At 37.9% G+C, this 26,462-nt stretch overlaps 3 protein-coding genes across 4 annotated transcripts; 1 reads left to right on the top strand and 2 right to left on the bottom strand.

Annotated features, from left to right (window-relative positions):
- Positions 1-6,336: 6,336 nt before the first annotated feature.
- Positions 6,337-10,071, bottom strand: LOC146563379 (F-box only protein 4-like). The gene is made up of 7 exons (XM_085295803.1): positions 9,828-10,071; positions 8,805-9,076; positions 8,508-8,728; positions 8,093-8,168; positions 7,834-8,006; positions 7,521-7,726; positions 6,337-7,429 (listed from the first exon to the last, which is right to left on the bottom strand). Exons 1-7 carry the CDS (start codon positions 9,981-9,983, stop codon positions 7,343-7,345), a joined length of 1,191 nt encoding a protein of 396 aa, XP_085151929.1. The 5' UTR covers positions 9,984-10,071; the 3' UTR covers positions 6,337-7,342.
- A 100-nt stretch (positions 10,072-10,171) lies between these two features.
- LOC146563378 (RAB7A-interacting MON1-CCZ1 complex subunit 1) lies at positions 10,172-16,568 on the bottom strand. Of its 2 annotated transcripts, none has more exons than XM_085295804.1 (6): positions 16,233-16,562; positions 15,419-15,528; positions 12,858-13,004; positions 12,319-12,450; positions 12,076-12,190; positions 10,172-11,255 (listed from the first exon to the last, which is right to left on the bottom strand). In XM_085295804.1, the coding sequence occupies exons 1-6, from the start codon at positions 16,324-16,326 to the stop codon at positions 11,020-11,022; spliced, it is 834 nt and encodes a 277-aa protein (XP_085151930.1). In that variant the 5' UTR covers positions 16,327-16,562; the 3' UTR covers positions 10,172-11,019. The 2 variants fall into 2 exon arrangements, with proteins under 2 accessions (XP_085151930.1, XP_085151931.1); XM_085295805.1 differs by lacking the exon at positions 10,172-11,255 and adding an exon at positions 11,262-11,974 and having other exon boundaries at positions 16,233-16,568.
- Positions 16,569-18,480: 1,912 nt separating this feature from the next.
- LOC146563377 (succinyl-CoA:3-ketoacid coenzyme A transferase 1, mitochondrial-like) lies at positions 18,481-26,249 on the top strand. Its single transcript, XM_085293208.1, has 7 exons — positions 18,481-18,677; positions 19,692-19,800; positions 21,746-21,836; positions 24,518-24,653; positions 24,781-24,930; positions 25,410-25,516; positions 26,069-26,249. Exons 1-7 carry the CDS (start codon positions 18,582-18,584, stop codon positions 26,232-26,234), a joined length of 855 nt encoding a protein of 284 aa, XP_085149334.1. The 5' UTR covers positions 18,481-18,581; the 3' UTR covers positions 26,235-26,249.
- Positions 26,250-26,462: the final 213 nt, after the last annotated feature.

Genomic DNA, 26,462 nt, shown 5'->3' with positions numbered 1-26,462 from the left:
TTTCGACCTGCCAAACTCATAAAGCAAGCTTTATTTCAATCAATAGTTCTTGATTATAAATCCTTTTCACAAAACACAATTCACAGCAGCAGATGTTTGTTGTGAAGAACAATGTTGGCCCGATTTTTAAAAGTGAATGTTAAACACCATTGTCAGCATTGTGAGATTGGGGCTCTCGTGGGCGACATTATTAACTCTTTCTACTTGCGGTGCAACATCAGCAGTTGCTTATGCTGCTGTGTTGAATGCAGCGCACGCCCTAATGCTGTAGTATTAGCTCATCTATGTGAGGAAGAACCTTCAGTAGACCCTAAATATGTAGATCAGCTGTAGTTAGCTTGACATTTAAACAAATGTATATCAAAAAAAAAAAGAAACACAAATTTACTTATAAATTGTCTTTGGAAAATTTGTCTTCAAATTTGCCCAAAACTTGAAGAGCTGGCTGGTCTCACTAAATGAATTTAAGCCATTTTAAATAACTTTAAATGATGCTTTTACTTCAGGGTGCCGATGTTTTGCCTAAACATTATTAACCTCGTGTCCGGTACAAAGGTAATAATAAGTTTGGTTGTTTTTGTATTAGATTTTCATAGATTCTCTTTTAGTGTACTTAATTTGTGTATTTATTTCTATGTGAAGATTATATCCATTTCACTCATGTAAAATCTTAGTTGTGTCACTTAGCTGGCAAGGATAAGAGCAGCTAATGGTGCAACTTATTGTTCGAGCAGGTGAATCTATCTTGTATAATAAGGTCATTAATACTGTGTGTGAATGTGTATGTGTGTATGTAGTTGTGTGTATATGGGTCACTGATGTGACATGTAGTTGTGAATCATTTCTATTAAAACAATGTGTTAATTTCATGGTTTTATCGTTTCTATAAAACTCTTCACTTTAAATAGATTTGGTTTTAAGAACATTGAAATAATATATTGTATGTAAACCCAAAACTATCCACTCTCCATTTGAATGAATGGCATTTAAATGATAACAAATTAAGCATCATTTTCCCAGCAACTGCCAATCTCTGGCAACCACTCTAAACTGGTTGGGGAATATTCATTTTCCCCTTATGACAGGTGGTTGCCAGATGGTCATGGATCAAACTGTGTGACAGGGACCATTGTCATGACACATGGTTAGAGGTCATGTGTCTACACAATCTCAATAGATACCAAAATTTTTATCATTGTGAATATAATTGTCAAGTAATATTTATTACTTTATTATGAGGGGGGGAAAGTAATAATAGTGAAAAGAATATTTTGTCACGGGTGGATGAAAATGTTTGTGCCTCTCTCTTAAATACCGATAAAAGTAGCAGAATTCAGCTCATATGTAGGCTGCTACACTTTCTATGTCAGGTGGTATAACCAATGTAAAACTGGGAAAATGTTATTTTATTCACAAATTACATATGTGTGCTTGTTCTGACAAACACACAAGTTAATAGAAGTGTCCAAATAAAAAGTGTTTAAATTAAAAGAGTAGGTGACTTAAATGGATGATTACTGCACTAACTGCACATTTCACTGAAGTACACTGTGCCTTGTGAAAACTGTCTCTGATTATCATTCACACACATACACAAGCGCACACTCAGAGATGTGACAGATGGGCGTCCTAGCAGCGACTTGTGCATTTATTGTATGTCACCAAGGAAAATCAGACACACACACACAAAAGTATTCCGAACACTTTCTTACCCTTTTGCTGCAGTAATTACCATTTGGAGGGGTGTGTTTGTCTGTCTCTGTGTGTGTACATGTGTGTTTACTGATGAGAATAGTGCGCTGCTGAAAGGACACAAAAAACTCCCTCTGCTTCCCCACTGAGATCCAAGAGTCCTGGCTTGGTTTTGCCCACTCACGCAGTTCTGATCCGTTCTCACAATGGTGGGAGGACTGCAGGAAAGCACCGCTGAGCTTGAAAGTAATCAAAAGAAAAGTGTGAGAGGGCTGTCACTTACCTTACAGCAACCTTCAGTGATGGGTTTAAAACTTTGCAGCCTCAGTTTTATCATTAATTCATGGAAAAATGGAGAAAAAAATGTTATCTCGAGATACAGCCTGACAGACAACACACGAGCCACCGGAGTTAAATTCAACACAAAACTGTAGATAAGTTTTAGCTTTCATTTAATCCCTACCATACTCCCGCTTGACGTTAATCTTGTAGGTGAAGCAGTTTTCCCGGATGGCCATGATATAAAAAATTTTAATTAATTCTAAAAACTTTGTGTTGTGCATGTAGAATGCAATTTTCTGCCGGGGAGATTTTGCATCCCCCGATCTGCTACTACAAATATTCAAGAGTAGGACAGCTTAAAATATATAAATCTTCTACAAAAATGAAGCTGGAACTAGCTTATCTAAAGGGTTTTATTTGTAAATGAAAGGGGTTTATTTTGTTTAATTTATTCATAGGAAATACAAATTGCAATAAAAGTGGCTATATACAAAGGTGTAATTGTAAAACTGCATTTCTAAATACTTTGTAGCCATTCAAATAATGTCTAAATTATGAGGGTAGGGGTACCTCGTAGCAAAGCAAAGTTTTGTGTTGAGCTGCAAGGGATGAATTACAGCTCAATTAGATGCAATTAGAGAGAACAGAGTGACTCAGGGACCTTTTCATATGTGCTGGAATGTTTATACAGCAAAGTTAACATGTTAAAGGGTTTTTACAGTGCTACAGAGACACTTAGAAAAGCATTAATAGTGTTATAGTCAAACAATTGGGGTAATGGGTGGAATGAAAGCAGCAGAGAAACATTAGGGTGGAAGGAACGTTCAAATTCAGTAAAAAGAAATATTTAAGTCCTCTAAATGTAATGTTCCTGGAATTTTAGGTTTAGTTTTGTACATAAATGTTAAGGTTTTAGTGTGTAGCAGAGTAATGTTTTCATTTAGCAACTTGAAAGCTGAAAGCATCTAGTTAACCCTAGCACTGGTGTATGCCAAATTACCTACTGAATAGAATATGTGTGTATCTGAATAGAATATACTGAATATACAGTGTGTGTTGAAGAGTGTTGAAGTTAAATGTTTCCAGCTGAATTAATAAATGATAAATTAAACTTCTTGCACTCCAATTTTATTTATTTTTTTTTGATTTTTCTACATTTTATTTCAGGTATTTGGCCTTTTAGATAGTATGCCTACATTTTAGATTGTTTTCAGTGGCCAAATAATCCTGTTTTTATTGTTTTATATTAGTTAGTTTTTATATTTCTTGCTTTGAAATGTGTTCTATATTAAATTTCACTTGACTTTCAGTGGCAGATTATGTATCTTGTGTAATGAAAACATTTACCTTATCTTTCTTAACAGAGAATACACTTTTTACTTGCAAGCTCGGCTTGTAGTCCAGGTTAAAGCTCACAGGAGGACAGCAGTGTTATTAGTGGCAACATCTGGCTCAGCTGGGTTGTGTTTATTGCACTTAAACACAAACATTTCTGCTTAAATGCTCACTAACAGAGTTTTTAGGGGGGGATTGCTTTAAAACGGAATTAGATTAACTCATACACTCTATGAGACAAATACCCTTTACACCAGCAGGAGCTGCTCAACCATGGAAACCAATGCCATGAAGGCCCTAGTGCATAATTCTTGTACTGATGTTAATGTGGAGGTTTGGATCTCTGCAATTATTGAGTCAGCAGAGTGTTAGCAACTTTAACACATTATATGGCTCATCATTCTGTAACTTTACATGGTTTGCTTCTTTGTGGCTTAGCTGCTGTGGCTCCTGAAAACTTTTACTTTGCAGAAATACCACTCACCAGCTCTTTGAAATGGCCCATTCTGTCACAAATGTTTGTAAAGGCAGACTGCATGGTACTTGAATTTATACACCTGGTACAATGGGATTGAAAACATCTGAAATGAAAGATTAAGAAGTGTCCACATTTGTACACACAATACCCAGTCTGTCACAGGGCTAGCAGAGAGACAGACAGCCACTCCCACTCACATCCACACCAATTCAGAATCACCACTTAATCTCACACTTGGGAAGTGGGAAGCAACTAAAATACACACAAACAGTACCTAGAGAAAACCCGCACAGGCAGAACATGCAAACTCTGAATCTCCCTGTCATGATGTCCAGACCTAGAACTGTCTGGTTCTGCACCACCCTGTCACTACTAATACTAATATATCACAATGATACATATCAGAATTATGAAAAAGCAACACATCATGCCATGATCTAAAGAAACACAAGATCAGATGAAAAACAAAGTCACTGACATATATCAATCTTGGAAGGGTTACAGAGTCATTTCTAAAGCTTTGGGAATCCAGCAAACCGCAGTGTTTTGGTGCTTCGGGACCTGGATGGCTTGCTGTAATTGATGGAACAGTGAATTCTGCACTCTACCAGAAAATCCTGAAGGAGAATATCCTGCCAGCATCTCATGTCCTAAAGCTCAACAACACTTGCAATATGCAGTAGCACAAAGATCTGAAACACACCAGCAAGTCCACTACTGAATAGCTTAAAAAATAAAAATAAAAAGGAAGGTTTTGGAGTGGTCTAGTCAAAGTCTGGACTTGAATCTGTTTGAGATGCTTTGGGCTGACATTAAACAGACTATACATGCTCAAAACCCTCAAATGTGGTTGAATGAAAACAATTCTGCAAAGAAAAGTGGTCCACAATTCTGCCACAGTTAACACAGAACACTAAATTGCACTAGGTTACATAAGCTAATTGTCAATTCATGAAATTAAATTACTTCCAACCATTTTTCCTTTTTAAGACTATGATATAATAAAACACTATAAAACTGACACACACTAAGACACACTTCTCTACTTGGCATTTGACCAAGCTTAAATCCCAACTGTGACTCCATTTCTACATGCATGACTTTTCCCCTTTCTCTGTGCACAGTATTTTCAAAACATTCAGCATCTATCTCTCTTCACATCTTACTCTTCACACGTGTAGTATGTCTCAACTGCCCTAGTAGTGTTGCAGAGTCTGTCTTGCATCTGTAAACTGTCTTGGGTCAGTCAGTAGAGGCTTCTTCTTCATGACATGGAATCCCCGAGGCCACATGTGCTTGTAGAAGACAAGAGGCAGCTGGAGGTCTGGTACTCATTCACTCTTCCAAAACACTCCCCCACCAACCAACTATTATGCAGAGATGTGTACTAATGGTTCACAGTCTGCAGCTTGAGTAAACAAACCTTGAAAATATCCTTTCCAAGCAAGTTTCGACAGTAGATCCAACACATCTTGGCAGCAAAAGCACAGCAAACTAAAGCAATCGTTTACTTTCGCCTGCATTCACAGAAAAGTTGTTCATCACCAGAAAAAAGCTTCTTCGCCTCTTCGTTCATTCAGATTGCAACGGCAAACTGAGTCATGAACACTGATAGAGCCAGTCTGTGGTAGAGCTCTCCATAAGGCAACACAAGGATCACAGAGCAATAACAAAGGATTGTGGAAAGTTTTTCCCTGCATACCTGCCCTCAGAACAGATCCCCAGGGTTTATGCACCCAAATTGCACCAATCATAGCCTTATTCTAACACTGCAAGCCTATGAAAATGACTACTGAGACTTTTGACGGAAGGCCTGCAGAAAAGGGTAGGGGGGTGCACTTTTGTCCATGACTTAACTAGAACAAAAGAGCATCAGTGAAGCACATTATCTTGTCAGGCCTTACCTGACAGAAAAATGATCCTATTGTTGCCAGCAGAAGGTGTGAACGTCATCACCAGGTAGACGGAATATGACAGTAATGGTAATTTTCAGAGAAAATACACACACGCGCGCACAACTTAAGCACATTAATGGAGAGACGTGATGATTTAAGTGCTGCAATTCTAAAGGAATTCAGTTTTAGAAATTTCTGCTTAAACCTCAACGTTGTCAATGCAGATTCTATTATATATGCATTTCATGTGTACCAGACACAAAATAAGCAAAATAAGCAATATGTGTGCTGCCATCGACATTGTAGGAGATGCCCATCTAAACTATTTGTCTGTAATAATACAAACTATCTCTGGGATTGAAAACTTTATGGTAAGAGAAAAAATTTGTCTTGTGTTCTGTATGTCACTAAAAACTGGATCCATTATTAGTTTGTCAGAAATCTTAAAAGTGGCATGATAGCAGGTAAAAGTCAAGATATTTACAATTCTAACAAAATGAAAATCAAAAGTAGTAAGAAATGCTACAGTAGCACCTCCTAGCTTCCAAAGGGTATTCTGTCATGATTCAATTCAAGAAAGAAATTCAATTTTGCCATCACTTACATAATATTTAAGGACAAAATGTGACCTAGAGATTAATAAGAATTGTCCCAAAAAAGTTTATTTATCATTTGAAAAAGAAGGATTTTCATCACAACACCGGCAATTCTTATATGTAAAAGAAAAGCAAAATGTGCAATAATAACAAAAAAAGATGTAAACAATTAAAATAATAAATACAGCTTTTATGAAAAAAATATATTGCTGCATTGACAGAAATATTCTTATGAAGTAAGGCTATTGTTAGTGCTCCATTATTCACAAGGAGTCACTTCAAGTGATCTTTCACTAGTTAAGCGAATGTGTAAGCCATTACATTATGGAGAATTAACAAAATTTGAGTCTGAGTAGTAACAAAATAAATGGTATGCCAATATTTGCTGATGTAAATTGGGTGGCTAGAAACCTTTGATCAGTAGGCAAAATATTTTGTATGAAAGTTGCATAAGCAGATTTTCTATAGGACAATTCTATAGGAAGTTAACAGAAATTACCTTTACACCAAAGTCATTTTACTCCATTAAGATCACAAAAAAGCCTTAAAAATACCATTTATCAAATGTTAAAGCATTCAGCCACATGACTAAGTGGTAACTCACTATGCCACTCATGATATGCCTAAATTAAAGCAGCATTTATGGTTTTAAATGATTAAGTGGTAATTAATTTGATTTGAATGTTTTTCCCAATTTTGCAAATAAAGTCTGTCTGCCTGTACATTCCTGTTGCTTTGTTCCTTCATCCACCACAAAACCATTAATGCAACTTCATTTATGCATCGCTCTTAAAATAGTGTTAAATGAAAGTAGTTTGTCGAGTTAGTGCACAGCTCCTTCATATTGATCTTTCTGCAAATAATACCAAAGTGTCTTTTAGGTGTCCAAGATCACTATTTACCCAATATTTTCTTTTGCTTCTAGTCCATATAATTAAACTGCATTGGCAAACCTTCAGTCCTGAACCTGAAGGACTCAGGAAATGTCCTAGTGTGTATTGGTGTCAAAAAAAAGAAAAAAAGACCGATGTCTGCAGTTCTGATCCATCGTGCAACAGCAGGTGTTAGTAGAGTTTGACTCCAGAACATCTCAGCAGCCAGGAAATGCCATCCAAAAGCCCAGACAGGGATTCTGCCACTGTATCCTGTACCTGTTTATGAAAGAGAGAAACAGGCTGAAAAGCTCCACAAGCTGAACTCTGGATGGAAAAGCTTTCACCTGATCAAATATCAAGCAATTACCATCCAGGGGTTAGGCAGGTGGGGTAGGCCAAGTCTCTTTGCCATGTCAACACAGGGAGTTCGACACATGGATCTGGTGCTGGGAGTCCGAACTGTTTCTGGTTCCTCTCTTGAGATGCATGAGAGCACCAGCAGAGGTTTGGATGTGGAACCCCTACTGCAGTTTAGCACAGCTCGAATCTGGACTCCTTCAGACTTCTCACCACCTATTCACAACATGAACCATGAACCTACTGCAGATGTTCTGCATTGATCAGTCATTGAGTATGATGTGTCATTGTACTACACTACAAAAAAAGATGTGTTATTTTACCTCTCTCAAGCTCTGCATTGGCAACATAGATGAACCCATCCACCACTTGGCACACCTGCTGAACCTGAGGAGCAGGAACGCACACTGGGTCCCCTGAGTCGTCATTTCCTTCAAAGGTAAAGAGTTTATTGCTGATGCTCTCCTGTTGCACTCTGGCTCTTTCTCGCTCTGCCCTACAGACACAAAAACACAAAGATTAATAACTGCAAAAAGGATGAGAAACAACTGTGACTCATTCAGCAACAAACAAAGTGCTCACCTGTTGGTTGAATACAGAGTGAGGATGTTAAATTTGTGTTGGTTATTGAACATGTAACTTATCCCCGAGCCAATACCTGAAATAAACAAAGGTTTACGTATGTTTGTTTGTATTCTTTGGGTAGATAAGCTGTGTGTATGTAGTGATCTAGTGCCATCTAGTGGTAGACAATACACATAGCAAGTAAACTTATCTGTTGATTAATTCTGTGATTAAAATGCACTGATGTAATTTCTGTAACACATCATTATTACACGTTACCTTTAAAATAATCACATTTTATCTAATTTTATCTTTTATCTAAAGGACAAACTATGATTTACAATTGATTAAAAGGGAAAATCAGCCACTATATTATGCATTATGATGAGAAAAATACCATGAGAAGCTTATCCTTAGATCAGTGTTATCTTACCATTTATCTGTCTGTGCGGAGTGCCTGACACAGGAAGTATATCTGGAGCATGCATAAGCCTTGTGACTAAAGAGACATCCAGCTGCTCCATGCCAGGACCAAACATGGCGTAACGCGGTTCAGACGAGGGTACCAGGGACTGAAAAAATGAGGTCACCACCTCATATGCTGGTCGTGTAGGAATCCACTGCTGTCTGGAGGATGGGCAACCTTTCAGGTATCTGTTGATACACAAGGTTTGCTCAGAAATTTTTCCAGGAAACTGACGGTAATGCAGGATAACAGGGGGATACTCACTCTGACATGTAGTCAAATTTTAGTTTTATTCCTTCATTTCCCTCTTCTCTATCATCCAGGCTCTCGTCTTCACTTATTAGCGGTGCATCCAGCAAGTCTGGATGGGGTATGGTCACATGATCAATGGAGGGCCAGTATGGCATATCCCGCAATAGGAAGTATCTCCACAGTAATGGATCTCTAACCATGGCCCTCCAGTAACGACTTGTGGCTCCAAGGTGGCAGAGATCCGCAGGAGACAGAAAGGTCATGATCAGAAACTGTACATCCACCTTCGGGAGGAATGGCGGAGCACAATTATTTTGATTTTCCTAGATCAACAATAAATATTTCTAGATTAACCTCCTAGACCAAAATACTCAATTGTGCTCTACAAGGGCCTGATATCCACTTAGGAGGACATTATACTGCTACTGTTCTATCAAAATTTTAAACAAATATCCTCATGTGGCTCTTATTTTTCTTAAAAACAAAAATAAGGTAAAAAGAAAAAAAAATCTGGTAATTCTTTGTTTTTACATTCATCGGGCCCCAATATCTGCCCAATATATGTCCAAATATCAAAGTGAAATTGCAAATGCATGCCGTGGAAGAGTTCGGGTCTTAGGAGGTTAAAATTCCTAGTTAAACCAATTATGTGTATTTGGTTAAGAAGTAGGAAAAATACAGATTGGAAGGGGATAATGGACAATCACTAATACAAGCAATTCTATAATCAGCTGATATACTTCAAAGATAAGTCAAAGGAACTCAAAGTATGGCAGTGTTCCTGCTCAGAATAGTGCAGTCGAGGCATGCCAAATCGGGGACGGGAGGCAATTACGACTACTTTGGAAGCCTACAAGTTGAACGCGACACTTAGACTGAGCATCTATCATTTTTTCTATAAACAGCTTTCAGACTGTGTGTGTAGAACCTGAAGAGAGCAACACTATCCTTTTAGGCTTGTCCTGTCTGAATGAGTGACATATAGGCTACATAGGTAGACGTACACAGAATTCTCCTATGAATGATTCGACTTACCGGTAAGGTATCCAAAGATCCATACTGTTGTTCTTCTTTTCCCGAGTCTCCAACGGTCAAATCGGCTTCAACAACTTTATCAGGGAAATAGCGGTCTCTAAACCGCCTGAGGCTGCGGATCACCAAAGACTCCAGCTGCTGGATCTTTTCAGCCATGTCTTAATTTGTGTCATATGCGAATATTTACTGTGTACAACTAAACACTATGAACCAAGGAAATGCCAACACCGATGTTTTCCTGTCACTTCCTCATAGCAGTGGAGCATTGTGGGTATTGTAGTGCAGTATCATCAAACAAAACAGGAATACGTAGTAAAAGAAAATCTGGAAGGCAAACTAGGAAATTTTTCTTAAAACAAAGCACGTTTATTGTCAACAAGGACATTAAAAAACAAAATGATAGATTTTTTTGCCCAAACAACACAGTTTCTCTATTAATAGTTACACTATCAATGTTATTCAAGTTGCAGAAAAATGGAAGTTGCAATAGATGAAAATACAAGTGGTGCATTACAAAGCTGGTATGAACAAACCTGAACATACTTTGAATTGGTCATTAATACGTCACTGACAAACAGTTCGAACACCTTTCTTTGCCTTCTGTGTGTATACTTTATACACAAATTCAAATAATGCATATGCTATTTTAATATATATTAAAAGCATAACAAAATGGCAACAAAACAATAAATAAATGTTAATGTGCAATGTCTCATTTCCAGCTGTATTATCTTTAAACTTGTTACAATCTTAAAATGAAAAGTCAATTTTTCTTTTTTATTATTCATAACCTCTTTAGTAATATTAATGCTATTGTGACACATTCTTAGAGCAAAACAAATGCCCCAATCAACAGTCTGGAATCAGAGTGGCCACTGCTTTTTCAGCAGGCCAGGGGCAAATAATTATTCAACAGCCTCTTGTGCAGCCCTTCTATTACAATGCTTGTCTTATACTCTAACTTCTCATTCATCTGCTTTGGCCTGGGCTGTTTGGCATAGGATTAGGTTGCCTGTAGACACTGTTCCAGCATCTCCTTTCTTCACATTCACTCTCTCCCTGTGCCTTCCCCATAAACTTTCACAAGACTGCACCCCATCCGATGGGCTCCATTTTTATTTGGGATTGACACATTTGAATATTGAACTTTGATCTGTTCCTGAGGGCAATTGTAACAGAGAAGCTATATTTTTCACTGTAAAATACTGAGGATTTCCTTGGCATTCTCTGTGTTCCAGCCCTGCCCTTGGAGAGGGCCCTCACAGGCAAGCACATATTTGTTGAGGATCTGTGTGCCAATGTCCCGAAACTGGAGGCGATCTTCTTTGTGCTCCGTAGTGTCAGCGCTGCAGTCCTCGTACTTGACTGCCCAGAAACACATTTCGCCAATGTACATCATTGTCAACAGGTGTGTGTCTGAGAAAATGCCTGACCCAAAAGATAAACCGGTAGTTAGTAAGACCAGTTGGCGACAAAAGAACAGATTGTTAAAAAAATTTCTGTGTCAGTTTTCAGTTATCCAGGTCATTGTAGTATTAGAAGAAGAAAAACAAAAAGTGATGGATTTCTTTAACTCTGTTGAAGACTTTTCACCTCTCATCCCAGAGGCTTCTTCAGTTTGGCTTCTGTATGTAGAGCCCCAGGTATTTAAACCCTAGTGGGGGTTGTCCCTTAGGAGGTGGTTGCTGACCACTATTAATCATGTGAATCATCAAACAAGCCAAGGTGAGCCATATCCAGTTTTTGGGGCAAGTTTTTTCCGAAGTGTCACCTGAAACTTCTGGTGGTAATGGTCCACGCCTTTTTTCACATCTATACACCTAATTCTGTACCTGTACCCATTATTACGTATGGGACTCTCCACCTTTTGGTTTTAGAATTGAAAAGCCTCTGGGATGAGAGAAAAAGCAGCTGACCTTCAATGAAGGTCAGCTGCTTTTTTTTTTTAAATTCTCCTAAGATTTTCAAAGATGGGTAACAAATTAGAAGTAAAAAACTCCTTTACTAAGGAGTTCAGCCCCCAAACCACATTTAATGATCCCTGCCAATGATTACTCTGGGATGTAATTCTCAGTAACTATATTTATTTGCCAAAACTCTTGTCTCCAAGGACAGAAGAGATTCCAGCGAAGCTGTCAGGTTTCTCCCTACCACAATATAACACAAACATCCGATCACATAACTGTGGAGGTTGTGGGTTCAAGTGTATTCCTTCATTTATCACGTCTATAATAAATAACACATTTACCTTCAGATAAGATGTTTGCTGTAGCAGTGTCATGTAGCACCACACCATCATTGAGCTTTACAGAGTTTCTCACCTGCAGCATCCGCATCAGGTATCGCACACCTTCCTGAATACACTGGGTCAAAAATGTTTTTAATGTTAAAAAAGAAACATAAAAAAGTGGTAAACTATTGGTTTTAATCAAAGTAAAGTTGTACAGCTAACAATGAATGAAACTCCTTAGATCTCTGCATTGTTTGTTACCTTAAGGAATGTTTCCTTGTTTTTCTTGATCCACTGCTTTCGCTGATGAAGGGTATGACAGTACATATACAGCAGAGCTCCACGTCTCCAGTAGAGACATTCTAACAGCTCTAAACCCAACACAGACTGCACCTAACATAAACCAAAAGACACGAATATCAATATCAGACACTCCATGATGCCTCATCCATATTTATTTCATAAGCACTTTAAAAGCATGTGTCCAAGTGTGAGTAGCGAAACCACAAATCAAAGGGAAAATTAAAGTTGAACTGACGTCCAACTGAAAGTAGGATAATTACTGGATAGTTAACCAGACCAAGAAAGAAACACATGGACACAAAAAAAAAAAAAAAAAAAAAAAAGAGTGTCTGCTCCTCTTTTATATCCTTTGGGTTGTGGGTTTGTGTCCTAGTAACCTCTATAGTCTTATATTGTAATAACCAGACTACATGACAGTTTGTGATTTGATACAAAGTACACTATTCATAAAATGGAGTAGAAGACAACACCAAAATCGGTTTGAGACAAACACAAACCTCTTGTGCTGGTGCAAGCCGTGCAGCCAAAACTTCAGGTTCAGTCAGATCTTGAAGAAGCTGCTGAATTTTAAATGGTGAACAGTCCTCAGGGAACTCCTGGTCCACCAGTTTATTCTCTTCATAAAAAGTGATGTCTAGAATCACCTAAATGATGAAAAATAAAATAATTTACAAAAAAAAGTAAAACTGAATGATGTGTTAAAATTGTCTTAAACATTTTGCCTGCACCATGTATAACTTTGCAAAATAGGATAAAGGCCTATAATAAACCTGCCAGCTGTTGCTCCTTCTTTAAACCAATTAAGAAAACTATTTAGGGGGGGGGACGACAACAACAACGGTTAGAGATATCTGTATCTAATCTGGAGCTGTAATACAACATAAGCACGCACAACATAAATGAAACTGAATTGAATTTAGATCACGTAAAGCAATTTCCAATAATGCAGTCACTGATTTTACTGTCCCATCAGATCAGCTGCCTACTCAAAAATATTTTTTCTGTCTTTCAAAAAGCTTTAGTATGATGGTTCTTGAACCTCCTCAGAGATACATTTAGGGGAAAATATAGGCTAAAGGCTGAAGGATAGAGTGATGAGAATGGCAGGAAGTACAGTACGCAGAATGGAAAGCACCCCAAAATCACATTGATACAACTGTAACAAATGTAAAACAAAACCACCATCTTCAACATTTCTTCTTCCCTAACTGAACCATCTCTTGTGGGTTGGTATGGAGTTAGAGGTTTTGTTTTACAGTTTATGGCAAACATTTTACTCCTAAATTTTTAAAGCAATACGCTTCAGAATATCTTTAGTAAAGTTAATCTAGACCAGTTTGCATTAGACATTATTACAATGTCACACAGAGGCTGTAAATCGTTAAAGGAACAGAACTAAAACACTCATAATTAGAGGGTTTTCATTTCAGACAAAGTTTCCATGTTTTCCTGATATGAGCTCTGTAATTATGTCAAAATTTAGATAAGAGCTAAACAGAAGACAGCAGCAACTGCAAAGACGGCCCTTTCAATGAACTCATTATAGAAGACACTATGTTAGCAACATTAGTTGCTAAATAACAATTATTTTGATAGCAGACTAATGTGCCTCATTTTTCTTTGATTAGTCAACAATTATTTCAGTAACTCTTATCTACACTTCCTGTAGGCAAACCTCTTATTCTAGGCTCCAGTACCTTACCTGCTCAAGTCTGCCCACCTATGAATACCCTGTTGTCTTGTCCCACAGCAAAAATAATGACATATGAATTTGAAAATAATCAAATGGTTCTTTTAACATTACTCAATAGAACCATCAGAATAAAAATGAAATAAATCAAAATATTAGGTAATATAAATTAATTTGCTAGTAGCATTTAAACAAAGAAAAAATGTGCAAGTAGGAAACTAAAAATAGTTTCTATCCATAAGTTCAAATAAAGCTTTGAGATCTTTGAGATGATGTTCCCAGCTGTTAATAACCATGCTGAAGATGTTCTCTGTCCTGACTTTAGCCATTTGACAGGTGCATGAGCCTCTTTATTGGACAAAGTCACCCGTATGCCTGTGCTCAACAGTTAAGAAAATACAATTCTGCGTCAACAAATTTTTATAGTCGATGGCAATGATTATGGTGATGAATTGTTGCAGCCCTAAAATTCACAGGAAATTATTTTCAGAGAGTATAGAAAATTTCTTAGCGTTTATTACTGAATAGACGGTGAATTTTGTGATTATGTCTGTGACACAACATTTATGTTACACTACTTTACAAACTTAGCTACAATTCTTGACATGTAACTAGCCTTTGCCTGCTCTATGTTCACTTACTCAAGCCAGAGTCAATATAGATGTGCAGACAGATTTACTTTTTTTTATATAAACTCCCTTATAGTACAGCTGCATTTTATAACTTGCTTCTAGCTATACATGACAATTTAGTCTGTTACACAGACACTAAACCAACAAATATGGGTATTCAATCCCCTGGACATGTGTGTACAATGCTAAACTTAAACTGTAAAAGTAAAGAGACTGGAATGTGTTCAGTTTTTACTTTGTAGAGATGATCGATTTTTAGTGGCTGCATAGTGTAGTGGTTTACACATCCATCTAACAAATAAAAGATCCCTGGTTTGATTTTGGGAGGAGACACAAATCCCCTTGGGGTTGCAAAAAAGTAAAAACTATATGTGTGAGCAACCAACTGTGGTGACCCCTTGTGAAAATGGGAACAACTGAAAGCATCTTTAAGATATGCAGGGTTTTTATTAAAATGTAGATACAACAGTAACCTACTGCAAACCTGTCACTTTCTGCTTCCACCTTCTAAGATGATTTAGACATTTTATATTTGCGTTTAATACTGCTAAGCAGTGTAAGTAAGAAAAATTTCCTTGTGTTCAGAGCACCTTAGTTGGGTATTTTATCCTGTTTTCTGTGGTTTTGGGGACAAAAATCACTAGTAGTTTAAAAAAAACCCTCATGTTACTGACTACTTAATAAAATAACTTACTGAAACGCAAGAGAGTAAATACAATTTGATGGAAGGAAGTACCTGTGTGTAATCCTGCAGCAGCTTGGATAGGTTGCTACTCTCTCCTCCTTGTCTGTAAAAGCTTTTCAACTTGTCTAGTATGGCAGATGCATTCTGTAAATAGTCATCATCTACGGAAGAACCATATGTTAACATATTACCCAAGTACAAATCTAAACTCATGAAAAATCCCGAGTTATCGCGATTGTTGATCGGGACTTTATAATCATCCACAATTCGACTCATGACAGGAAAAAAAATATTTTAGCATAAAACATAAGCTGACTAGCCCATGCGAGCATTCACAGATAAACATAAGGCCAAAAATGCGCACTAACACGGTGGCGTTTGAGGTTCAGATACAAGTTAAAGTAAAAAAGTTAACGACACCATTTAACATGCAATAAGGACAAGGTAGATGCTTCGTTGCTTTATTGATGACAGTCGTTTAGCTAGCATTACCAGCCATCATGTGTCATACCTTCACATATGTCAACAATACTGCATTTTAGCTAACGTTAGCAGTTAACTCAAAAACCCTAGTGAAATACAAACATAACTCCGCGAGTTATGTACATTCTCCTGCAACGTTGCTAACCACTAATTATAATCAACTAACTGCATATGCACTGATGTGTTCAGAAAGGTTGTTTTGTTTTGTTTTTTGCCAAAATGCAATATTTCATTAGACAGCAGCTGTTGTCATGGTTGCAAGCTAACGTACGCTGGAAGTTAGCTTGATTGCTTGCTTGCTAGTCGATTCCTTAACCAAGACTGTTTGCCACGTACTAAATGAATTGCCGAAAGGCAAACAAATAAACAGTGTAATCGGTACCTTGCTTTTCAGCTCTGAGACTCGAACACTTGATGTCTAACTCAAATATTCTTCTCTCCAACTCGAAACCTTGTCGTCTGTAGTCGTCGGCCATGACTAAAAGTACCAGTCACGGGAGCCACGGATTTTACTCACGTGTTCAAAGAATTTTCAATTTCCGTTTCTGTGCATGCACGCGCACGGCCATAGGATTATATCAGTAAGTCGTCCCTGCGTTTGCAAAAACGTTAACTTTAACCTGTAAACATACGTGTACTTTTAGATAGTGTGGTGGTGCTGACAGCTGAAGGGAGCGTGCGTGCTATAAAGTTAGACGTCAGCTGAGGCGACTTTGGAAAATAATAACTCAGACAGTAGGAAACAAACTGTTGGTAGCCGGTTAGAATAAAAAAAAAAAAAAGGGGGGGGGGGGGGGTTAGTGAGTTTTTAGTTATTTAGTCCAGTGCAATGAGTCCTATGCCAGAAACCGTTTCTACACAAAGTGGAAAGATAAATTTCAAAGGACGGATGAAAAAAATGATCTGTGGGTTTTTGCTTGAAATGTCAGGGATGCATGCAGAGGAAAGATATGAGAAATGTAGGGATGAGCTACAGATTTCTGTTTGTTGGAGGGGGCATATTGCTGGAACCTGTGGATACAAATTAAATGAGGAAAATAGAAGGGGAAATTCTGTGCAACATGAGGCAGACTGGGAAAAATTCAGGTATTGCAAGAAGTGTGTTGCAAACTGGTGTAGGACATCTGCCTTGTGCCTCCTCAACATTGTGTTTTCATGGGGCAGAAGGGGAAATAACTAATAACTAAATTCTTTTTTGAGCTGGGTCACCACAGTGGATCTTCATCATCCATTTCAATCCCTATCTCCAATTCTCTGCTGTCACACCAACCCACTGCATGTCCTCTTTCACTACATCCATAAACCTTGTCTGTGGTCTTTCTCTTTTCTTCCTGTTTGACAGCTCCATAGTCAGAATCCTTTAGCCAGTATATCCACTATCCCTCCGCATGTGTCGAGACCATCTCATCTCACCTTTCCTCTCTAACTTTGTCTACAATTGGCTCCATCTCTTGTATATGCTTTTCTCTCATTCACACACGTATTCAGTCTTGCATCTACTGACTTTCATTACTCTTTCCTCTAGCACGCACCTCCACCTCTCCAGACTCCCCTTTACCTGATCATACAGATTTGATATTGATATTTGGTAGCAAATGATCAATAGGGTTGTTGAAAGCTTCAGAAAAAAAATTCTCCTGGTGGAAATGTAGGTAGCTGCAATTAGGTTGCTTTGTGCAAATTAAACACTAAAGTTTTATCAAATTAAAAGGCCTAGCCTTTTTGGCAGTTGAGTTCTGGAAGTTTCTAAAGAGTCGATATAGGCTTTCCAAATTCAGAAGAATTGGGTTTTAATGCATCATGATTTTTTTTTTCTATGTCAAAATTCTAATGAAAAAAAAAAGAGAATGCCTTCTCAACACCACTGTGCATTTAATTATGAGCTATTGTTAATCTCCGTCTCTCTTCCACAGCATGTCTTTTGTCTTGTCTCCTTCCCCTCAGCCCCAACCCTGATGGCTGCCCCTCCCTGAGCCTGATTCTGCTGGAGGTTTCTTCCTGTTAAAAGGGAGTTTTTCCTTCCCAATGTCGCCAAAGTACTTGCTCATAGCACGTCGTCTTTTGTGAGTTGTTGGGGTTGTTCTGCATTATTGTAGGGTTTTTACCTTTCAATATTAAACACCAGGAGGCAATTCCTGTTTTGAAATATGGTTTCGATATAAATAAAATAAATTTAATCAAATGTGAAACTGTCTTTGTGTGCTAGCAGATGTTGGGGTTGAAAGCACTGATGGCGTGGATAAGATTAGGTAGAAAATGTAGATTTGCATGTGCCATTTGGCAGGATGCTGTGCCACTGCATCCTTAGTGAGAGGCTGAATCATCAATGTGATAATGGGATGCAGTGGGGAAACAGAGATTGGAAATTGCTCTCATGCATTGCAAGCTGTGTCAGGGAAATTAATGTTTTCTTCGTGGACCTTTGAATACAGTATAGCCCTACTAAAAAAGAACAAGAGAACAAGGGTAGTATTGGGCTTTCTCAAACGCTATGACGCTACAACACCAACAGTAGGCGGCAATGCACTAAAACATGCCTAGCTTACCAGGTGGGGGAAAGATAACGAAGAAGAGCTTCTCCTTTCATCCTCTTTGAAAACAGCCAATAGCGTCGTGTCGCCGAGCTGGGCTTGCGTGTAGCCATATTTTGTGACCCTCAGCTAGCTCGGTTAAAGATCCAGTCAGCGCTCACCCTGCATCTCCGCCCACCCCAAGTTTGTAGCTCCAAATCATGGCGGCCCTCAAAGCTTTGTGCAGAGCGGAAAATATACTCTTGAAAACCCACCACAGAACCAAAATAAACTTCGCCATCCACCAATTGAGCAAGGTCAGTATAACAACAGCGACGTTACACCTGTTGTAGGAGTGTTGAGATGATGTTGCTGCAAAAAAAGAGACGACAGTAGTAAAATATAATAATTCAACTGTCATTAAAGTATTGGTTACATTTGGAATGAAACTATGAACCAAGCTTCGCGTCGTTTATACTGTTTCAGTTTGCGTTTATGTGTTATTGTGGGCTGACCTCAGCCTGCAGGGCGCACAACCTTGCGGATACGCGCAATACAACACATTTGCCAATCCTTTCAAAAACTGCTGCTAAGATCTAGAAATGCATGAATAAAGCGAATCAGGTTATTTGATCTGACTAAGGTATGTGTAGTTGGATGATCACAAGTGCGCGTAACTCAACACCAAGTAATCATAGATTTAGGTCTAAACACCTGCCACACGTTTTATTCAGTGCGGAAAACTTTCAAAAACATGTTCCAATATTATAGAGTCGTTAAATGTGAAGCTCGTTTTGTTAACTAATAAAAAAGATTATTTGTAACAATGTATTTGTGTGTAATGACAAGAACATTGTGAACTTAAGCTTTCTCTTGAATGCTAGTTAATTATCACCCACACAGTGTGATTGCAGCAATCTGCGTGATAGCTTAGATTTTAACTGCCCTTCATGGTTGAACTTGCGTTTAACTACTGTCTGAGATATGAGAATTTACAAAAGACAGCAGCTCGCATTGGCCTGACACAGGGTTTTAAACACATGATTTTAAACCTGAATCCTCTGCTGACTGTTGGTTTTTGGCTCTTGGCTGTGCGCTATCATAATCTCGCCTGCATTTGTTGCAGGATTTGTTCAGCAGTTAGGTTTACTTTTCCTTTCTTCTACAGAATAAATTGGATTTGAACTGTGCAAGCAGGTCATTAGGTTTTAAGCCTTTATTTTTTTGTGCTTCTATTTAGAATTTACATGTTTGTTTGTTTTGGTGTTGCGGAAACAGCATTTTTTATGAATGCAAATTTGCTGTATTTCATGCTCTTGTGCTTTCTACAGACCTGTGGCTCTTACTTTTCCACATCAAGTCAGAAAAATTCAAAGTTCTACTCGGATCCTGTAGAAGCAGTTAAAGATATCCATAATGGAGCTACCATTCTTGTGGGAGGTAATGTATAGTACTTTCACAAACATGTTGTAACAATGTCAGATAGGACTTCTTGGTTTATGATGATTTTGTTCACCTAACAGTATGTTATGCTTTATATTTACATACACTCACTGGATGCTATGAGGTACACCTTGGTATTACTGTTTCTTATAGCTTCATTTTTCTTCATGGCATAGACTCATCAAGGTGCTGGAAACAAAAACATGCTCCACATCCGTGATGCAAATCTCTCATTCCATCACATCCCAAAAGTGCTCTACTAACTGTGGAGGCTATTTGGTTACAGTGATGAGTACTCATTGTCATGTTCAAGAACGCAGTTATAGGTCATTTGAACTTTGTGACATTGTTTGTTCTCATGCTGGAAGCAGCTATCAGAAGACCTGTGGTCGTAAAGGGGTGGACACAGTCAACAACAATAATATTCCTGTATCTTGTGGCATTTAAATGGTGCACTGTTGGTATACCAAGGGCCCTAAAATGTGTCAAGATAATATTTTCCACAATATTATACCACCACCAGCCTGAGCTGTTAATACACAGGATAGATCCATGGTTATCTTTTTTTCTGACTCTACCATCCAATTGTTAGGAGACTCATCAGACTAGAGAATGTTTTTTCAGTCTTCTGTTATCCAGCTTTTGTTGAACCACTGGGCAACCAATGGATATTTTCTTTAAACCCTAGAGATGGTTGTGTGGAACAATACTGGTAGATGGTAGATCAGCCGTTTCTAAATTACTCAGATCAACCTGTCTGGCACCAACAACCATGCATTCAAAATCACTTAAATCACCGTTCTTACCCAGGCTGATTCTTGGTTTGAACTTCAGTGTGTCATCCTAAATGCACTTAGCAGCTGACATTTGATTGGCTGATTAGATATTTGTGTTAATGAGCGGTTGAACGCATGCACGTAAGAAAGTGGCAGGTGAATTCATTAGAATAAATGTAATGTCTAATTTGCAATGAAGTGATTCCAAACTGTCTGTAGAATGCTGGTTGAGTATCATCCACACACTGAGTGCAATCCACTGATCTTATTTATAGTCCTGTTCACAGTGACATTGTTAAATGTTTTCCATTGTGACGCACTTCTGTCTAAGAGAAAAGCAGATGAACCTTCCCTCAGTGCAATATAAGAATATTTCTAAACAAGTCTAGAAATACCTGGACTTGATCCAAGCTGATTGCACTTTGGTTTTTCTGTGTGGTTTGACATAGTTAACAAGATCATTGTTTTTGTATTAGTTTACTGTCCAAATCTGGCATGTCCCTAATCCTTAGATATAAATGTGTATTTAAGACATTTTAAGGTCCTTATATGATCTTAAAATGTCTTAAATATATGTTTGCGAATAAAATTCCTTCACACCATGTAGCTCAACTGTGTCATCAAAGGCCGGGGTATCTTTGGACTTTGATCCAAAGTCCATGAGGAGAGCACTGAATCACAGTTCAAATCACAACCTAATTCTCACATTGCTATGAACGAATTGGCCTAAAATATCTGGTTAACACTTAACCACTTAAGCATACAGCACTTAATTGTAATTTTGTAACTGGTCTTAATCAATTGTTCTCCAGGCTTTCTGAAGGTCTTTTAAAGTTTTCTTTGGACATCGGCTGCTTTTTCATTCGTTTTCATTTCTCTGAGCATTTTCAGAGAAATGTTTTTTATGCTTTAAGCCAATTAACTGGATTAGACATTTCTTATTGTTTCCTAGCAAAATATAAGGAAATTAGCGATGGCAGTAAATGCACAGACATCAGCTGAACAAGTGAAGATAAAACACAAAGTCATAACATTTACTTACAACGTAAATACACTGATACATACTTTTGGCAGTTTTATTTAAAGTAGTGTTTAAATGTGTATCGTTTTTCTTTTCTCACAGTGATTCTTGTTTGCAACGCTTACTTTTTTGTATTCCACCTCAGGCTTTGGATTATGCGGAATTCCGGAGAATCTCATCAACAGTTTACTGAAGACTGGCGTTAAGAGCATCACTGCAGTCAGTAACAATGCAGGGTATGTGTGGAAGTGTACATGATTTGTACGTGCTGTTTTAGAATAGTACCATTCATTGTTGTTGGGTTGTTTTGGTAGAATTAAATAAAAACAAAAACATTAGAATTATTACTTTGGTTTAAATCTTTTAACCAAACCACATCCTTGCATATGAACTTGAACGTTTTGCTTATTGTCTTGAATAGTAGTGTTTCTTTGTCTTGATTTGAGCCTGTGATGGTGTCTAATTGCAGCATTGGCAACCTTATGACTGTAACGCCAGACAGGCAGTGTTGTGCTAGCGAGATGCCCAGAGGCTAGTAGATAAGTCATTGGATAAGGTACAAGGAAGAGGTGTGTGTGGTCAGGTGATCTTGTGTGTGATGTTTGTATTTGGTCTCAGTGCAGATTCAGTGTACACATAACAGTCAGCTGATGACCTTAATTACCTTTATTATACGTTTTGTCCTTTTGTACAGTAGCAAGAACTAACTGAAGGTTGCGTTCAGTCTTTTAACTCAAATAAAATTCTAATACTGTTGATAGAAAAAAGGAAAAAGAAAATTGCAGCTTTCTTTTGTAATCAAAACCTGGCGTGTCACAATCCAGTAAACATTTAATTGTAGTGCTTATGCAGAAATAGTGAAACTTGAGTAATTCTTACCCTTTTGTGTCTTTGTATTTATGCCACATACAAAACTATTAAAGGGTAAGAATTACATGTGTATGTTTTCGTATGATCATTTTATAATAAAGCCTTCTTGGTGATCATATATCCCAGTCATGGGTGGGAAATCAATTTTCCCAAGGGGCCACATGAGAAACTGGATCTGGGCTGCACCAGGAAGCATATCAAGAGATAAAGTTAATATTGAACAGAATTGAGTTCAGCTTTTATGGTTCGGCCCTGCACAACAGTCCCAGTTTCTCATATTACCCCTTGGGAAAATTAATTATATCAGTGGCAGGCAATCAAGTACTGTAATAAAGACTCCTTTTTTTTTTAAATGACAGTACTGCATAAGTGTGTTTGCTTGTAAAGCAGTGTGAACGAACTATTTTTTGAATGAAAACTAGATTTACTATTTGACAACTAGGCATTGCTAACCTTATTTTGGCAGCAGTGGAAAGAAAGTGTAAGAAGTTAACATGCAGAAATATTGGTTGTGTTGTGTCACTTTATTCTTTAAAGTGATCCCTAATCAAGGATAAATCTTTAATCTTTTGACTTTTGTAGCAATATAGAACACATAAGTGTTTTGTCTCACTGCTTTTGGGTGAGAGGAACGAGACCCTCATATTTCACTTCTCATGAAACTGACACAGCTGGCCCTTTATGCCCTCGATGAGTTGAGAAGGATTCAGCTGTACAAAAGGAGATTATTGGGCTGTTACAGAACCGCCTTCCCTTGCAGCTTTATACGTACTGTGTAATCAGCTGCTTCAGAATTTGACACAAACCAAATAGATTCTGTATAAAAGGCAGTGACACTTGTGCTCAAGATCACTGCTGGAATCTGCTCTCATGAATGAGCACTGAGTATTTGCCTGAAGAGCTTATAGTCCTCAAACATCATTCCATACACACCAGCTTCACACACAAAACATTAACACGAGTTAATAGTGCCAAAACCTTTCTTTAGTGTTTCCATTGTGTGTTGCATCACCAGTGGTTTGTGTGCATGTGAAAGTGCACTTTGCAGTTATCTGTTTTTGCATTCTGATAAGGCATGGCCTTTATATACTTTAAGATAACCCGAGATTAGAGTTACAATTAGAGAACAAAGCAGTGGTAGTTAGAGATTAGAGCAGTGTAAGTGAGTTTTTAGTTGCCTGTGCATTAACATAAAGCACATGTTTAAAGTGTTTTGTGTTGCAAAAATACAGTTTGGACAGATTGAAACTAACTTGATTCGATTGCCATCTGTTTTTCTTGTTTGGTATGAAAGAGCTTTAAAGCCACAAAAAGCCAGTCCTCTCATAGCTGATCAAACAGTTGCTTGAGGGACTCGGCAATTTATGTTTGTCAAAGAAGGCTAGAAAAATGTATTCACAACTGTTGAGTCATGAGGATTTGTCCAGGTATGGTGGTCTAAATACGTGACACCCTATGTGCAGCAGGTGTAAGACACACTTCGGACCAGTGTGAGCTTCACAGCTTCTTTCAAGCACAATTATTCCGTGCGGTTTTGACAGACAATAAACAAAGACATGCTCAGAAAAATCTGACTCAGTGGCAACCCCAGGCTCAGCAGCTGTGTTTGATCAAATGTACTGTGATTATGGCTGTGAATAGGCCACAGCTGGACTGTGACTGTCTTTGCTTTGTCTTAAGATCAGAAAAGGGAGCCATATCCGTTTCAGCTTGACTGAGTTACAACCTTGAATAACCTCTCTAAGCGTTTACGTTAATAATAAGAAATGGTGGAAATTGCAGGAAGATAGGACGTTGATAGTTTCTTATGAGGAAAAAGAAGCATAGTTGCTAGAAATAAATGAGTATTGACAGAAAAGTGCTTTAATGTCAAATAAAAAATGAAAATGTATTCATTTGAAATATAATAACATGAAATGTAAAATAAAACACAACAAGACACTTGTGTGTACCCTTTAGATCAGCTTATATTTATAAAAAACTGCTTAAGTTAATTTAATAAACAAAACAAAGCTTAGTAAGTTAGTGCTGTGTGTGTTTTCCTTAGAGTGGATAACTTTGGCCTGGGCCTGCTGCTCCAGACTAAGCAGATCAAGAGGATGATCTCCTCATATGTTGGAGAGAATGCAGAATTTGAGCGACAGTATCTGTCAGGGGAGCTGGAAGTGGAACTAACGCCTCAGGTTGGTTTAAAAAAAAAAAAAAAAGTCAAGTGACAAGGCTTATACAGTTTTTAACAAACATGCTGTGGACATGTATCTGGATTTCTCTTGTACGCCTCTCATAATCTGTCACTTTTTCCCCCCACAGGGTACTCTTGCAGAGAGAATCAGGGCAGGGGGAGCTGGGGTTCCAGCCTTCTTCACTGCTACTGGCTATGGTACTCTTATCCAAGAGGGTGGCTCTCCTATCAAGTACAACAAAGATGGTAGCATTGCCATTGCCAGTGAAAAGAGAGAGGTGAGAGTGCTGTAATCCCTGTTGTAGTTTTGGAATTAAGTGCTGTAGCTGAACTTCGCGGGTTACATGATAGTAGCCTTGAATTGTCCTCATAATGCACAGATTCCCAAGAGCTCTGGTCTGATCTGTTGTAGTGCACAGCAGCACTGAAATCCAGTTTCTTTATACAGTAAATTACACAGTGAGTTGAATAAATCTCCATTAGGTACTGGCATGCGACACATGTCTTGTGACTGAGGAAAAGAGCCTCGTCAAAATTGATATTTTAAGTGTAAAAAATATTTTGGAGATTTCACACAGGTGGTGTAATGTGTAACCCTGAATAGTAGCCATTGCAGATTTATTTAAATGCCACAGAATCTATAGCATGACAAAGTTTAGACAACTACAAAGACCAAGTCTAAAATTAAAAACAGAACTTTAAAACAGCTCACTGTTTAGTTCATCCTGTAAGTAACTTCTCACCTGGTTGTACACAGGTGAGGGAGTTTGGTGGCAGGCACTACGTCATGGAGAAAGCCATCACTGGAGATTTTGCACTGATCAAAGCTTGGAAAGCTGACAAGGCCGGGAACATTGTTTTCAGGTAATTAATGACATGGATTGTTGTGTTAAAGTTGTGTTAAGTTTGAGATATTTGAACATATGAAACCATAGTGCATTTTAAGCCTTTATTAACTTTGTCAGCTCTTGTTTGCTCTCAGCCTGCAGATCTACTTTGGCGCATACGTCGTCTTTAATTATTCAGACAGAATATTTTTGAACTGCACTGGGATTATCACTCATTACTACTAATATAGCTCTGTTCAATTATATGCATTGATGCTGCAAAAGTTAGAAAAATCTAAATAATGCTCTCAATTTACTCTTGTGTTTAGATATTGTTTTTAGTTATAGCAAAGTTTAGGTTATGCATAGGTCCCTACATGAGTAACATTGAACCAATCCAGTGCATGTCCAAATTGAATGTAGTAAAATTCTTCACCACAAGAGAGCAGTGTCCTCTGGTACTCTGAGTCTAAACAGGATATAACATAATGGACACCACATTGAGAGATTTTGAAATCACTTTCTGGTTTATATATTATATTTGCTGCCACTACATTTTATTCAATATGTATGTCTTGGTTTGTGTTAGGAAAACAGCTAGGAACTTCAACCAGCCCATGTGCAAGGCAGCCAAAACCACAATAGTTGAGGTATGTAACTGCAACATCACAGTCACATGCTTTTTAAAGCATGTGCAAACTTCCTCTTCAAACATTTCCACTAGTGGATTGGATGTGAGTGGAATATACACATAAGTTTTACTTTATTGTTTTACTGCATCCATTGTTTAAGTTTTCATTTTCTAGGCCCACTAGCTGAAAAAGGTAAACTTGTAAATAAGTTGTACAAATCAACCATCAAACACAGTGATGAGTAAACACTGTCCAAATTAAGACTCTCAAACCCTTTTGGGCTATTCACAAATCAACAATAACAAATAAAATAAAATAAAAATAGATAAACAAAAACAACATTTAGAAAAG

This window comes from Mchenga conophoros, linkage group LG12 (genome assembly GCF_057382185.1).
Source record: "Mchenga conophoros isolate Kocher_MC1m ecotype Shallow Benthic linkage group LG12, M_conophoros_male_GT1.1, whole genome shotgun sequence".
NCBI classification, from domain to species: domain Eukaryota; kingdom Metazoa; phylum Chordata; class Actinopteri; order Cichliformes; family Cichlidae; genus Mchenga; species Mchenga conophoros.
This window is presented reverse-complemented; position numbering and strand designations above follow the sequence as displayed.

What these genes read in the sequence shown, in the direction of transcription:
- LOC146563379 (XM_085295803.1), bottom strand. Translation starts at nt 9,983, where the DNA reads ATGGCTGAAAAGATCCAGCAGCTGGAGTCTTTGGTGATCCGCAGCCTC. An exon ending in TCCGCACAGACAGATAAATG is followed by an intron (nt 8,169 to 8,507) that starts GTAAGATAACAC and finishes TGTTTATTTCAG; the next exon opens with GTATTGGCTCGGGGATAAGT. An exon ending in ACCTGCCTAACCCCTGGATG is followed by an intron (nt 7,430 to 7,520) that starts GTAATTGCTTGA and finishes TTTCATAAACAG; the next exon opens with GTACAGGATACAGTGGCAGA.
- LOC146563378 (XM_085295804.1), bottom strand. Translation starts at nt 16,326, where the DNA reads ATGGCCGACGACTACAGACGACAAGGTTTCGAGTTGGAGAGAAGAATA. An exon ending in GGCTTGCACCAGCACAAGAG is followed by an intron (nt 12,451 to 12,857) that starts GTTTGTGTTTGT and finishes GGTTTATGTTAG; the next exon opens with GTGCAGTCTGTGTTGGGTTT. An exon ending in AGCAAACATCTTATCTGAAG is followed by an intron (nt 11,256 to 12,075) that starts GTAAATGTGTTA and finishes CTTTTGGGTCAG; the next exon opens with GCATTTTCTCAGACACACAC.
- LOC146563377 (XM_085293208.1), top strand. Translation starts at nt 18,582, where the DNA reads ATGGCGGCCCTCAAAGCTTTGTGCAGAGCGGAAAATATACTCTTGAAA. An exon ending in CCATCCACCAATTGAGCAAG is followed by an intron (nt 18,678 to 19,691) that starts GTCAGTATAACA and finishes TGCTTTCTACAG; the next exon opens with ACCTGTGGCTCTTACTTTTC. An exon ending in AAGTGGAACTAACGCCTCAG is followed by an intron (nt 24,654 to 24,780) that starts GTTGGTTTAAAA and finishes TTCCCCCCACAG; the next exon opens with GGTACTCTTGCAGAGAGAAT.